General features: G+C 40.6%; 2 protein-coding genes across 5 annotated transcripts; one reads left to right on the forward strand and one right to left on the reverse strand.

Moving 5' to 3' along the window:
- Window positions 1-5,984: 5,984 nt before the first annotated feature.
- On the reverse strand, window positions 5,985-8,352 carry LOC122771908 (protein phosphatase 1 regulatory subunit 3E). Its single transcript, XM_044029471.1, has one exon. It carries the CDS (start codon window positions 7,717-7,719, stop codon window positions 6,799-6,801), a length of 921 nt encoding a protein of 306 aa, XP_043885406.1. The 5' UTR covers window positions 7,720-8,352; the 3' UTR covers window positions 5,985-6,798.
- Window positions 7,699-13,303, forward strand: LOC122771909. Of its 4 annotated transcripts, none has more exons than XM_044029475.1 (3): window positions 7,699-7,801; window positions 11,056-11,220; window positions 12,026-13,303. In XM_044029475.1, exons 2-3 carry the CDS (start codon window positions 11,098-11,100, stop codon window positions 12,728-12,730), a joined length of 828 nt encoding a protein of 275 aa, XP_043885410.1. In that variant the 5' UTR covers window positions 7,699-7,801; window positions 11,056-11,097; the 3' UTR covers window positions 12,731-13,303. The 4 variants fall into 4 exon arrangements, with proteins under 4 accessions (XP_043885410.1, XP_043885411.1, XP_043885409.1 ...); XM_044029474.1 differs by lacking the exon at window positions 7,699-7,801 and adding an exon at window positions 10,411-10,938; XM_044029476.1 differs by lacking the exon at window positions 11,056-11,220.
- The last annotated feature ends 463 nt before the right edge of the window (window positions 13,304-13,766 follow it).

A 13,766-nucleotide genomic window follows, 5' to 3' on the forward strand; every position in this document is an offset into this window, starting at 1 on the left:
CAAGCAAGGTGAACAAACACACCCTCTTACACCTGCACTGTTGCTCACAGGGAGGGACGAATGGATGGAAAATCCCTCTTAGTGTATCAAGACATCATGAATTATGCTACTCACCCGTTAAGGGTCACTTTATTTAAAAGAAGTCCGAATCTATGTTTCCATTTTTCTCTATGAACAGTGTTTCCTCGTGTACTTGGCTCATATTGCAGCGCTCTTTATCATTTCTGAGCATGTGGACATGAAATTCCGGATAATTTAAACTCACCGCTATCAAAAACGCCCTAACTATATACACGGTTCTATTTTGGTTGCTCTGGAGGCTTCAGTGTGGTATGCAGTTGTGGCACAAGGCCATTATATTGTTTGGAAGCATTTTCCTGTGATATCCATCTCTCTATCACCTATTTCCAGTAACAAGTCCAAACATGGTGTGTGTGCGTGCGTGTGTGTGTGTGCGTGTGTGTGTGTGTGTGTGTGTGTGTGTGTGTGCGTGCGGGGGAAACAAGCGATCAGGAATAAACTTTTCAGGAATGTGGGAACTGACACAAACGGTTATGTACGCCCAAAAAAAGTACAAACACATTTTATAGGTGTAATTTTGATAAAAAAATAATTTAGTGGTGCACCCTGTTAAGACAGGTTTTGGTGGTGATAGCATTCACAGACAAACCACTGCATTCCAGGCTACACCCAAAACAAATTTTTCCTGATGTCTGATTATTGAATGGAGCAGAAGTTCACAGCAAAGGGAAGCATACAGTAAAAGTAGTTTTCCATAGGAGAAGTTGAGTTTTAAAGGTGATGATTTTACCCAAGGAAACAGCTGTGATCAAACGACTATGCGAGCAGTCACTTCAAAACAACACACTGAAAATGTTCCAAAGTACAAAGATCATTTATCCGATTAATAATTCAAGTCCAGTGCTCACCGAGACAAGGTTATGACAGCATCCTTGCTCCACCGCCCCGACTGCTGCCGAGTCAGGATTAATCTCACGCCACAGCATTTCTCTGAATGCGTTGGCATGAATTATTGAAAGTGAAATCATGAAACCTATTTGTGCTGAAAGAAAACACTTTGGAGGTGGTCTTCACAGGTGGGGGGCGAGAATGCCCATCGTCTGCGGTTGCACTTTATTAATGCGGGACGCTATAGAGGGAAAGAGCAAATCAGAGCGTCGAGCACTTGTAGATAAACATGACGTTACGGCTCTATTACAACTCTGTGGTGATTGTGCACACAACATTTTACTGATCTTTACTTCCCATAATCTAGACTGAGGACCGTGGGGGACCTGGCTTCTTGACTCTGGAACAAGTCTGAGGAGATCAGGTCACACTACACTAATTTGTCTTATTTTGCTATGCTACATAGCCCGTTGTAGCTCTGGCTTTAAGATATATAATCAAAGTTTATTGTTGTTGTTTTTTTCACATGGTAATGTGTGCTATAATCCAGAAATGGCCCACTCTGGGCATGTCTTTATTTCCTGCTTCACCTTCGTCACATTAGCAATTCTAATCTCCCTTTATACGTATTCTTGGGAATTGTGTGATTTTCCACTCGAACTGAGCTGCTGAGTAGCTCTAATCATAGAATTAAATTAGGATCTCACACAGGGGTTTTTTACTGTCTGGCCATATGGATTTTCACCGACTGGCTGCTCAGAGCATTAAACCAGCGTGTAGAGTAGCTATTAGTGACCAGGAAGTCTATACAACACAGCTGTGAGAAAAGTCTAACACAACTTCCGCAACTTTGGGTCATCACAGTTCAAGTCATCGGCTGAAAATACATCACCCGCACAACGTAAACACATATTTTCCCTGGCCCCTCTCACCTCTATGCGTAACTGTTGCCAAAACTACTGTAAACCCTGACCTCTGCTGAGTACGATCGAGAGAACAGCTCCAGTATCTCTATTTTACTGACCTTATCTCAAGTGTTCAAGCAGTGCATCATGTCAGAAGGGGAAAGGTCCTGACATCCAGGCATGATAAGAGACTTCACACTTCTCTAATGCCCCAACCCCATCCATTACACATTGCAAAATGAACCTATTCACCCATCTTCTGTTTATAGTTTTCAATTTCTATATCTTAAACCACATGTCCCCTCCCATGACCATCAACTTAACCCTCAGGTTCTTGTGTAAAAGTGTGACAAAAATCCATTTTGACAGAGAGTGACTAGACAAAATGTCCCTGCAATGTAAAAAAAAAGAAAAAAGTCCTCAAAACTATGGTTTTGAACCAAACTTTGTCCTCTATAGGAAGACATCAGAAGACATGTACACTCACCCAAAGCTTTAAATGTGTGAAAGAATCAGCTTCAGTCACCTTTGCATGTACTGGAAAAAATGTTGGTCTTGCAAAACACGTGGTTTGTCCATATGGGCTCCTGTAGAAACACGACAAAGAGCTTTAGATTATATGCTTATACAAAAGTATTTATGCGCAGTATATTCAATGTTTGGCAAAACAAACACACCCAAAACATAAATGTTACACACTGGGCCTTCGGGGCGATTCCCGGCTCTGCTAGTCCACATGCTGATGTCGCCTTAGGGCAAGACAAGGCTGTACCGGCAGAGTGTGAATGCTATGGGAATTGGAAAATGCACAGTCCTGTCAAAGTTATCGTCTCATAAAGTATATAAGCGATATAGAGTAGCAATAATTGTGCAGAAGTCACAATATAGACCGTTTTTTCTCTTCATTTTTGTTCATAACAATGAGCCAAGCGAACTTTACTATATTGTAAATTAGAAAGAAAATGCCTAAATGTTCTGGTTAAGATAAATGTCAAACATATCCATTATATCCATTTGTTGCTCCTTGCAAATTTGCCCAGCTGTTCCTCATGCTCCATCCCATTCCTTAAATAAACACAGGAGGGCATCACGTGTGACTGAGATGGATTCAAGGACATGCCTGCAGACATCTCCACAACGGCAATGGCCCACTGCAGTGCACTGCTTTAAGGATGGGGACCAGCAAGCAGCTAGCAGCTAATGAGCTGCTCCACTGACCTGATAGTCATTCACACCTTGGGAATACACAGACACATGCACAACACTGCAAAAAATACAAGCTGCACACATCACATATCATAGATTATATTAGAGAAACAGTAAATTGTGCTGGATTGCTGGGGTGAAAGAGATTATATTGTTTTGTTTTTTTTAATTAGCGACTTCATTATTGTGCATATCCAGTGTTGACATCATCAGCAGGGAGCAACTGAATAAAACGCTTGTTTGCATGAGGCTTATCATCACAAATGCCTTTATTAAACAACATTTCAACAAAATATTTAGGTAGCACTAAAAACAAAGCATTAAATTAAAGAGGTATGAAAAAAGAAAAAAAAAAGACAGACATCTCATTGTACAAATCAAAAAAAACTGCAGATGTTACAACACATAAAAAGACTGCATAGGATTTACAGGAAAGAAAAGGAAAATCACGGACTAGTAAGCAAAAACCGAGGAATAACTCTGGTGCCATACAATGGTTATAATTTAGACAGAGGTGATTTAAGCTTTCCATAGTGAGAGAAAACAGCAATAAAAAGACAGAATGGTTAGTAGGTATTCACAGGAGAAGCTCTCTTCTGGTATACAGTGTACACTGTGGTCCTTTCCTTACTTTCACTCAAAGTGCATTCGCCCTGATTAGCTCAGTATCAGCTACAATCATAAGTCGCTCGTGTTTAAAAGTGACTAAACGCTGCTGTGCATTTACCCTCCCTTTTTCACCTGCTTTTACATTCTTCCTATACAACCACTTGCTGTCTTCCTCCCTCATACACATGTCCTTACAGGTAAAAAACGCAGTTTAACTCGGCAGTGTTCACCTTCACCGTAGCCACTCATTTAAATTCTTCAACATACATTTGTCCCATGTTGGAAAACACATATCCGCATCATTTTGACTCGATTCGATTAGATTTCGTAAGTGTGCTTTATAAATTCACTATTTTGGGACTTTTTTTTTTTCAATCCTACGCCGTGCCAACATCATCACGTACACTTTCGTCCCTCATACCCCCTCAAGTCTCCTTTTTTAAAAATGCTTTGAAATACACGCATCATAGGACAGTAACAGGAGGACATTCAGCGTGAAACAGTTAACACATTTACGTACATATCTATATATCAGTGAGTAAACTGTGATGAATATGTTGAGGTAAAAAGCTGATCAGACCAGAAGCCCTTTGTTTTCTCTTGTGCAGGGATGCACCAATAACAACCGCAGGACGAAGCCGTGGTGGAAACTTAAAACTCGAGTGAAGAATGCATAGACAGTTATTTATGTCACAGTAAGTCTCAACACTGTCATGTTACATTGTAAAACCTAATAATAATAATAATAATAATCATAACCTCTTTAGCGACTTGTTGGCATTGATGCATCTCTTGTCGGGCTGTCACCTTTGTAACCGATTCATCCGTCAAATACTTGGGGGGTGATAAAAACCCAAACAAGTAAACATATTCACAATAATGAAAGAAGTTTGCTATCAAGTAGTTAATGACTAATCAATTAACAGTGGGGGATGCACGATATTATCGGCACTATGTCGGCTATAAAAATGTATTATCAAAGCACTAAGCTCTGCCGATATGACCGATGACAACAGGAGGCTAAACACGCCGCTATTTATTTTGCTCAGTGAAGAAAATGAGTAACTAGGCAAAATGTTATCACTACAGAAGAGACTAAATGACCCTCTGCAGCTGGGCTCAGAGAAAAATGTATACATATTGGTATCGGCATCGGTTATCGGGCAGAGCACTCCCGATATATCGGCATATCGGCAAAAGGTCCAATACCGTGCATCCCTAATTCATAGATGAATTGTTGTCCATATGCAACACTGATGTCCACTGATGTCACAACACAACACACAGTAACACTCTCTCTACACATCCACCGTCTATTCAACTAAGCAAGTGAGCTGAGTGAAAGTGCATCATGAAGCAAACATCAAATCACTCCAGGCCACCTTTGAGCAGAACCTATCCTAAGAGCATCAGGTAGCCTCGGAGCACAACGACGACACAAACCCTATCAGATTTTGAGACAAACAACGTTGATGGATTCACAGTGGAACAGCTCCAAAATCTAAGTGGTTACAGGAATGGTCTTTTATCCACACCCCGACCTTGATGGCCTCACTAACAGCCATGCCTCCCCTCTGTTTCCATGATGATGTAAACAAAGGCCAAAGTGATGTTCAGATTACAGTGCAAAAAAAAAAAAGAGCACCTTGCCTGTTGAGACTGAGCTCTCTGCACTCACTCGAATATCGACGTAATAAAAGAAAACCCCACCATGAATAACTGTCTTTAATTAGACTAAAAGATTTTTTGCCCATGACAAGCGCACCTTTATGCCAGAAAGACTTCAACCCCCCCACTCCAAATGACCGGGGGGCAGGATTGGAAGACGACTGAGTAACATCAATCAAGGCATGTGATGGAAAGAAATCAATTGGTCAAAAGGTCTCACTCTGGTGATGGAAATGTCGGCGTGTGAAGGTGTGAGGAGCAGCAGCCCGAAGCTTGGTACACGTACCTCTAACCCCAGCAGAAGCTGGACAAACACAGTGAGCGTGTGTCTCACAGTGCAATCAAGAACATTAAACACACACTTACATTTTAAAACGTAGAATACTTCTCTTATCTGAATGTATCTATTAGAAAATTATACTGCGAAAAATATATGTTTTTCGGAATGACAATCCTGAATTAGTGGTCCACGAGGAAACGGAGGCAAGTCTGACTTTGCAAAACAGCTACATGTGTGTTTCTTTGGGGGAGCAACTAACAAAAAACCCTCTCATCACTGAACATGATGAGAATCTTTGTATGATTTGAAGTTATATATATATATATATATATATATCTATATATATATACATACATATATATAGATATATATATATATATATATATATACATATATTTATATACATATACATTATATATAGTTATAATTTAGGGAAAATATAGATATTTCTTAAATTTATAGTCTTTGGACATTAACTTTAAAGTTAGGCAAGAAATATTGAATCAATGTTAAATTAATAAAAAAAAAACAATACACAACTGGTGTTGACAGTGGAATGATGAAATGAAAATTTGTGACAAACTATGGTGTCCCTGGTTTGGATGCCTGCAGGTCTTTCACCTGTCATTAGAGGCCTTTATTTAAAATGTTTAAAAAGGTAAAATAAATATTTATAAACCTAATTAAAGGATAATTTAATGCAGTTTTCCCACACAGCATGGCTTAAAATAAGGCGTTTTTTTTCCAAAGACACGACAGTGGGAAATGATACCATGAAATTTGGTGGTCCGTCTGTCCCAAATCACCCACCCCTCATCACCACACATGCAAAACTATGACTCTCGTGTCACCATGCCGCCAAAAAAAACCCCGTCTATATACACAACATCTCCTGAAATGAACAGTGATGCCAGAAGCTGGCATCGCCCGGCACGTTTTCCGTGGCACGTGTTTTTACATAACACGAACATGCCCTCCCCAAAGGGCACCGAGCTGTACAGAGCCCCCCTTCTGGGCAACTCCTAAACCGGCCACAGTCGCAAAGTCGCCACATCACGACAAAACATGTGTTATACTGTGGCGTTACAAAATGTATGTAGCTGACAATGGCAGGGGAGAAAATCTTTTTTTTAACAGGCTACAGTCATAATTAAGGTACCCGGGGATCAAGTGCGCGTAAAATTACGCACGCAGTGTGCCCACTGCTGGTGGCCGTGCAGCTCAGATGAAGTGAATCCATCCGTTCTCCCATTCACGTGGTGGGGACATCTTGAGCGGCTGACGCCGCACTTTGTAATTGTCCCCGTTGTTATTGTCCCAGAACTCCTGTCCGCCGACACAGTACTTAATGGCGAACTGCAGCGCGCCGCCGCTGTCGAGGAAGGTGGGCATGACGATCTTGAAAGAAAACTTATCGGTGACGCCGTCGTTGGAGTTGGGCACGTAGGACGCCAAGCTGTCCATGAATGTTATCCAGTTGTTTATGGAATACCGCAAAAACACGCTCTTTTCGAAGGCCATATTCAACACGCGCACGATCCCGGAGAGGCTGAACTCGTCCGCTTCGACGGTCTCCAGCAGGACTTTCACCTCCCTCACTCTCTGATCGAAGCCGGGGAGTGTGCCCGGGTTAGTGAACTGCAACTCCATGAATAACGACTGCGCAGGTGACCGGGGGAATTTGGTGTCCCGGTGATTAAGGTGCACAGGTCCTTTGGGTAGTTTGGCCAGTATGCGCTCCGGCACTTCGGGAACATCCGAATCATCGAAATGCTTCACTGAAATCAGCTCTAGGCCCAGGGAGTCCGCGAACCGGACTTTCTTTTGACTGGTTGGACTTCTGCTGCGGGAGATCTCCAACTTTGCTCTCTCCGTGTGCGTGGGCAGTGACTTGCATCTCCGACGCAGGTTCGGACTCTGGGGCTTCAGGAAGACCTCTCTGCCCCGTGGCCTCTCGTCCACCACGGGGCTCTCGATGGGCTCACAGGTGCCGTTCATCATGTCATAATCTTCTCCATCCTCGAGCCGCGGGTTCGCCGCAGCGAGGCTCCCGAACAGACCGGCGATGCAGCTGTAGTTCCTCGGCAGGCAGTTCTTTGGGGGCAGCATGACCGGTACAGGACGCACGCACTCCTCTTCCATAAATCGCTGCAGCCCCTGCACTGCAGAACCGAAGTGGTCGTGATGGGAGAGACCAGTGAGGCAAGAGATGGAGCCGTCTGACGTGAGTGTCCCCCTCGCGGATAGGTGCTCCGGCTGCGTCACACACTGACACACTGCCGCTCTGGACCAATAATCCAAGGTGTTACTGTGCGTCACCACAGAGCGAGGTTGCCCCAGCTGATCGCTCGCTTTAAATTCGAGATAAACGTGCGTGATAAACAGGGACACAGTGTTCCCCTTTTTAAAAAAATATTAATTACGAATATATTATTTAAGATGATTTTCGCAGTTGCAAGTCTCCGGTCGTTCATGTGGTGATGGTGCAGCGCGTAATTCTTTCAGCTTATGTGAACCAGAGTTTGTCCCTGCGGGTGTTGTACGTGCAAAACTGTAGGTTGCACAATGGTTTCCTCCCTCTCCGCTGAAAAACCTGCAAACTCCCCCATGTTTGCGCCACTGCTTCACTGTGACCAACCCCGGACCACAGAAAACAACGAAAATTGAGATATTAGTTGTTGTTTTTTTAAATCTAATCTGCATGATTTTTCACGAGATGTTGCTGAACGGAGAGCAGAGCGACACGTACTGCAGCAACTGTTCCCATTGAACAGTTTCAATTTCACATTAATGAGGATATTCTAATGGAGAATTTCAAAATTAAAGCCCCATAAATGTCAAGATATCAACAACTGGTTTCACCGGTATTGGATTGAGTGGTTTGGTGGATGTCCACATAAAATACAAATAAAATTTACAATGAAAATGTAAGTTCACATCACAGCACTGCAAAGAACATCAGCTAACCTTTAAACCAGGGGCCTCAAATTCAAAAAGACCTGGGGGCCAGTGATCTTATAGGCCGGTCAGGAGGGGGCCGGTCAAATAGTCAGGGAAAATGAACTGTTTAGATATTATACATCTAAAAGTGTTTGTTTTGATTTAAACTGTAGTTCACAACAAAAAAAAACCCATTTATAATGCAAAAGGAATCCATAAACAAAAACAGACGGAAATAAAATTAGAATCAAACATGAAATCAAAATAACATGTAGACAATAGTAATTAAAACACTAGACATGCTTCTAAATGATTAAATATGATTAAAATATAACCTAATGTATTATTTTTCTTCAGTTAGGGCCAGTTTTCATGATCATTTTAAAATAAGTGCAGGGCCGCAGGACATCAAATGGACATCAGTACATGTTTGCTTTAATCCATATTAAAGACACCGTTTTTAATGAACATCAGCTCCTTCAGTATTAATCAATGGAGAATGTCACATTCAAAGCCCCAAGAATGTCAAAACATGATCTATTGGCTTCAATGGTATTTGATTTAGTCATTGTTTTCCTATTTTTGAGCCAACAGAAACTTTATTTTCAGATTCTGAAATTCCATACGCCTGTCATTCAATGTCTGGTGTTTAAGTGGATTATTGTATTAGCTATGCTGGTTTTCACAGAGACACAGATTTTTTCCTTCAGTGTCAATCAATAGAGAATTTCACATTTAAAGCCCCTTAAATGTCAGCGTGGAATTGGGCTTTGATTCATTCTTCACTTTTGTGTGCCAACAGGTGGCTTCCTTTTTCACATTTTGACATTTCAGAGGTTTTTTTTACTTTTTTCTAATTTATCAGAACATCCTCGAATGTGGTCAAGCATGTTATAGTAGCAAAATTATTAAAAAAAAATTTATTTTTAAATACATGTTTTCTATGATTAAATGTGAAGATAAAAATAAAGATAAAATAAAAATAAGTTTTTCCACAGAGAGAAAAACTGTGGACAAACTGCTGAGCATCCTGGACAATGCCAGCCACCCTCTGCCCACTGTCATCAGCAGCCAGAGGAGCCACAGAAGCCTCAGCAACAGGCTGCTCCTCAAAGTACAGGACCAACAGGCTGGGGGACTCGTTTGTCCCCCGGGCCATCAAACTGTACAACTCCTTACTGGGGGGGAGGAGGGCAAACAAAACAAACAGTACGAACTAAACAAACATATGTCCATAATCACAACTCACTGAAATGTGCAATAACCACAACAATAACAACATAATAACATGTGCAATAAAACCTTATAGACAGTGCAATAAAACCCTGGGCAATACGGGGTAACTGTAGGTGTGTGTGTACCTGTGTGTGTATGTATGTGCATATATATATGTATATATGTGTATGTATGTACCGTATGTATGTATATATATATATATATATATATATGTATATATATATATATATATATATATATATATATATATATATATATATATATATATATATATATATATATATGTGTGTGTATATATGTATATGTGTATGTGTATGTATGTATATATGTATATGTATATGTATATATGTGTATGTATATATATGTGTTGTGTGTATGTATGTATACATACATATATATATAGCATGGGTCATTTATGTTTGTATTTTTATATTTTTTATATTCTCTTAGATTTTTATTTTTATTTTAACTTTATTTTTAGCTTATTTTATTCTATTCTATATTTTATGGTGTTTGGTAACTGGGGTGTTTCTCTTTCCAGTCTCCTGAAAAGTGTGACTCTAATCTTAACAGTGCTGTGTGCTGATGTTGGAGCTGTTAATTTCCCCGAGGGAACCTCCCAAAGGGATCAATAAAGTCGTCTGTCTGTCTGTCTGTCACATTTAAAGCTGTGTCAAGAGAAAGTGGTCTTTCAATGGCTGTGGTCCCACAACAGGAAGTTATAGTTTAGAGCTTTAATTTTTTTGAATTGTTTTTAAATTATACACCATAAGAGCCTCAAACTCGGGGTGCTTTTTTTGAAGTGTAAGTTTATGGAAACGTGACGGTTTGGAATAGAAACGTATTATCAAACCTAATTTGTGACATGTACATCCATCATCTACCGCTTTATCCTGTGTTGCTTTTATTGTGAAATCGCCTCTTACACAGTGTCACCGTCACACATCCACCTAACTCTAAACAGTGTTGTGTCGTGCCTGACTGCGGTCGTCTCGTCACAGTCGCTGCGCTTTTGTCACGGGTTGTCATGACGACAGCGTTGCGGCGCTCGAGTCTGCAAAGGCATTCACGGCCTCTGCACTTCCGTGAGAGCCAGACGGCTGAGAAGCAGAAGGAAAACTGTTGAGCAAAGTTTATTTTTGCGGAGTGTTTGTGAACGAAGGTGGAGAAGTCTGCCTCATTTTGGTGAGTGGATTAAGTGTGCGTGTGAGAGAGTGTTTGTGTCTTTGTAACTCGACTAAAAACTCTCTACATCACACATGTATATGTGATATTTAGTTCATTTCTGTTCTTTATTAATAGCCATTAATCACCATGGAGTAGCCTGCATGTACAAAGTGAACAATGGCAACAGACAAGACACCAGAGAGGAGACTCACTGATGTCCTGTTAGATATTAGTGAGGAGACCTTTGTGAAAGAACTGGAGCCGCCTGACTACCACCGTTACTCTGGTCTGGAAGAAGCAGTAAGTGAATGAACATGTTTTCTGCCTGCGTTTAATGTTTTTTAAATGTGTATCAACTGCCCATGTCAGTTATACAGTAGCAAACATATATAAGCAATATCATTTCTACTTGGGAATAACAAATGTAGAGCATAAAATATCTGAATGTGTTCTATTACTATATTGTTAACCACACTGAGATTACCTGATAATTAGATTAATTTATTTATTGATTTTAATCTTTTGCTTATTCTACTTGTTGACTTGGTTGAACGGTTTGGAAATAAAGTAAGAGAGGCATGGTTGAGATGTTTTTTTTGGAGGACGGACAGTGAGTGACTATGTTGGGGAAAAAAGTATGTTGATGATGGAGCTGCAGGGCAGGAGGGGGGAAAAAAAGGGATGTTAATGGATGTTGTGGAGGAGGATGTGGGGGGATAGAGCAAGATGGAGGCAGATGGTGTGCTGTGATGGAGAAGTCCGAAAGAAGAAGAAGATTCTATTTGTTTACTCATTCTGGTCCAACGTTTTACCATTTTGCTGCAGTATCAAGTGAAAGTCTAATCTGATCTAATCTAATGAGATCTGAACACCTCCAGGGAGAGTCATGGTGAGGGATCCATTCTCCCAGGATGGGAAAATGTTGTTACAGTGAACTAAACTTGACAAATATAAGAATATAAACATAGATGGAAAAAGATATATAACAAGTATCAAAATCATTGCTATACAAATAAAGATAACTATGACATGTAAATATAACTGTTTCATTATAATGCATATGTTTTGCAAACTCATATTTACATTATTTTACATGTTCACACAGGTCTGTGGTTGGGCCAGAGCTGCTCCACTGAGCTGCATTCTTTCGACCCAACACAAATACAGACGACCACCGAATGAGGCAGCCGACAACCCGGAGCCCTCGTCTGTTGACCCGGAGAGCTCAGCCAGCATTGCAGAGCATCGCTGCGGGTCGCAGGCAGGACGTCGTTACACCCTAAAGAAATCCACGCCGTTAGAGAAGCACGTGGATTTACTGAGCGACACTGTTGTGGCGCCTCTGCGGCTAGACGCCCCAGAGCGGCCCGTCTTCAGTGCCACGCAAGGGGAAGAAGGGACTCTCAGAGAGACGTCTTTGCAGCGTCACCACCCGTCCTCAAAATACTCTGATAACAGACTCACCAAGCCTCACAAAAACAACCCCAGACACAGTAACACCATGAAAAACAGCCACAAGCCCACTAATACTCTGGTGCCCATAACAAACTTCACATTCTTCCCACCAATCAAGCCCCCACACCTGGATGCCAAGATTAAGGGTCACAGTGGTAAGAAGGCTCCAGAGGGAGAAATGTTTGAGGAAGACTGGTTCATGTTTGGTAAGAAGAGTGACACGAGCGATGAGTTTCATAGTTACACTGCAGCACTGACCTCCATACACCGGACATGTCAGCATAAGCCTCTCCTGTTCTCCACTCTTAGCGTCGCTCTCCCCAAAACATCATGCTGTATGAGGCCTGTGAAATAAAACTGGAATTATCTGATGAGAAGTAATATGTAGAACTTAAACATCTCAGGACATGTATACCTCAATGTTCTTCAGTTAATCATTGCACAGGTCCTTCATTTGAGTTTCAATACTTACATTAACACACTCACCACAACAGTCAAGTGAAAAGAAGAAGAAGAAGCTTCGGCCATTTGTGGCTTATTTTGTTCCAACCACTTACCACAAGTGTTGTTTTTTCTTCAGCTGTTAAAGTTGCCTTGTAAGTCTGCCTCCCTCACACACCTCAACTCAAAGCTACACTGAAGCTCTGTATGAAATGTACCACTGTATTGTGCTATAGCTTCTGTCTATACGTGATATAATCAATGGCCAAACTACTGTATATTGTATCACTGGTTGAAATTGTTACTTTACTTTATTATTCTACCTCTTTTTTTGTTGAGCTTTCCTGTAAAATTAGACAAAATTAACTCTCTTATATAACAGTGACTGTGTTTACATGTACACTAGTAATCTAACTATTGACCATATACTGTTATTATTGCAATTGTGTTTACATGAGTTGCTAATAAAATATTCCATTCCATAGTATGATTATGATTCTCATCCACATGCATCTCCACCACTCTAATAACCCCGGAAAAGGTCATACTTCACATCTTAATCTGATTATTACTTAAGGTCATTAAGGTCAGGGTATTTAGTAGAACGCAGGTGTATCGCAGTGAAGTTTGATGATGTTTGATCATGGAAACCATTTTTACAGTATTAAAAATATCGTACACCGTTTTCTTTGTGGGTGTTTGGTAAAGTAAGTGCATAGCCAGCCAAAGATAGTGTTGCTGCTTTCACACAAGAGAAAAAGAATTGGTCTAAATTAAGATTTATTAAAAATATGTCGCATTAATAAAATATGACACCTTATATTGCTTTGCAATTATGGCCAAAACTGTAATCTATTTTGTTCAAAGTAGAAATGGGATAAAATAAGATTTAATCTAGATAAAAACAAGCATTAATTAATCATTTTTAAATGTGAATCACAATTATTTAG

The sequence above is a fragment of the Solea senegalensis genome, linkage group LG7, assembly GCF_019176455.1.
Source record: "Solea senegalensis isolate Sse05_10M linkage group LG7, IFAPA_SoseM_1, whole genome shotgun sequence".
In the NCBI taxonomy this organism is placed as follows: Eukaryota; Metazoa; Chordata; class Actinopteri; order Pleuronectiformes; family Soleidae; genus Solea; species Solea senegalensis.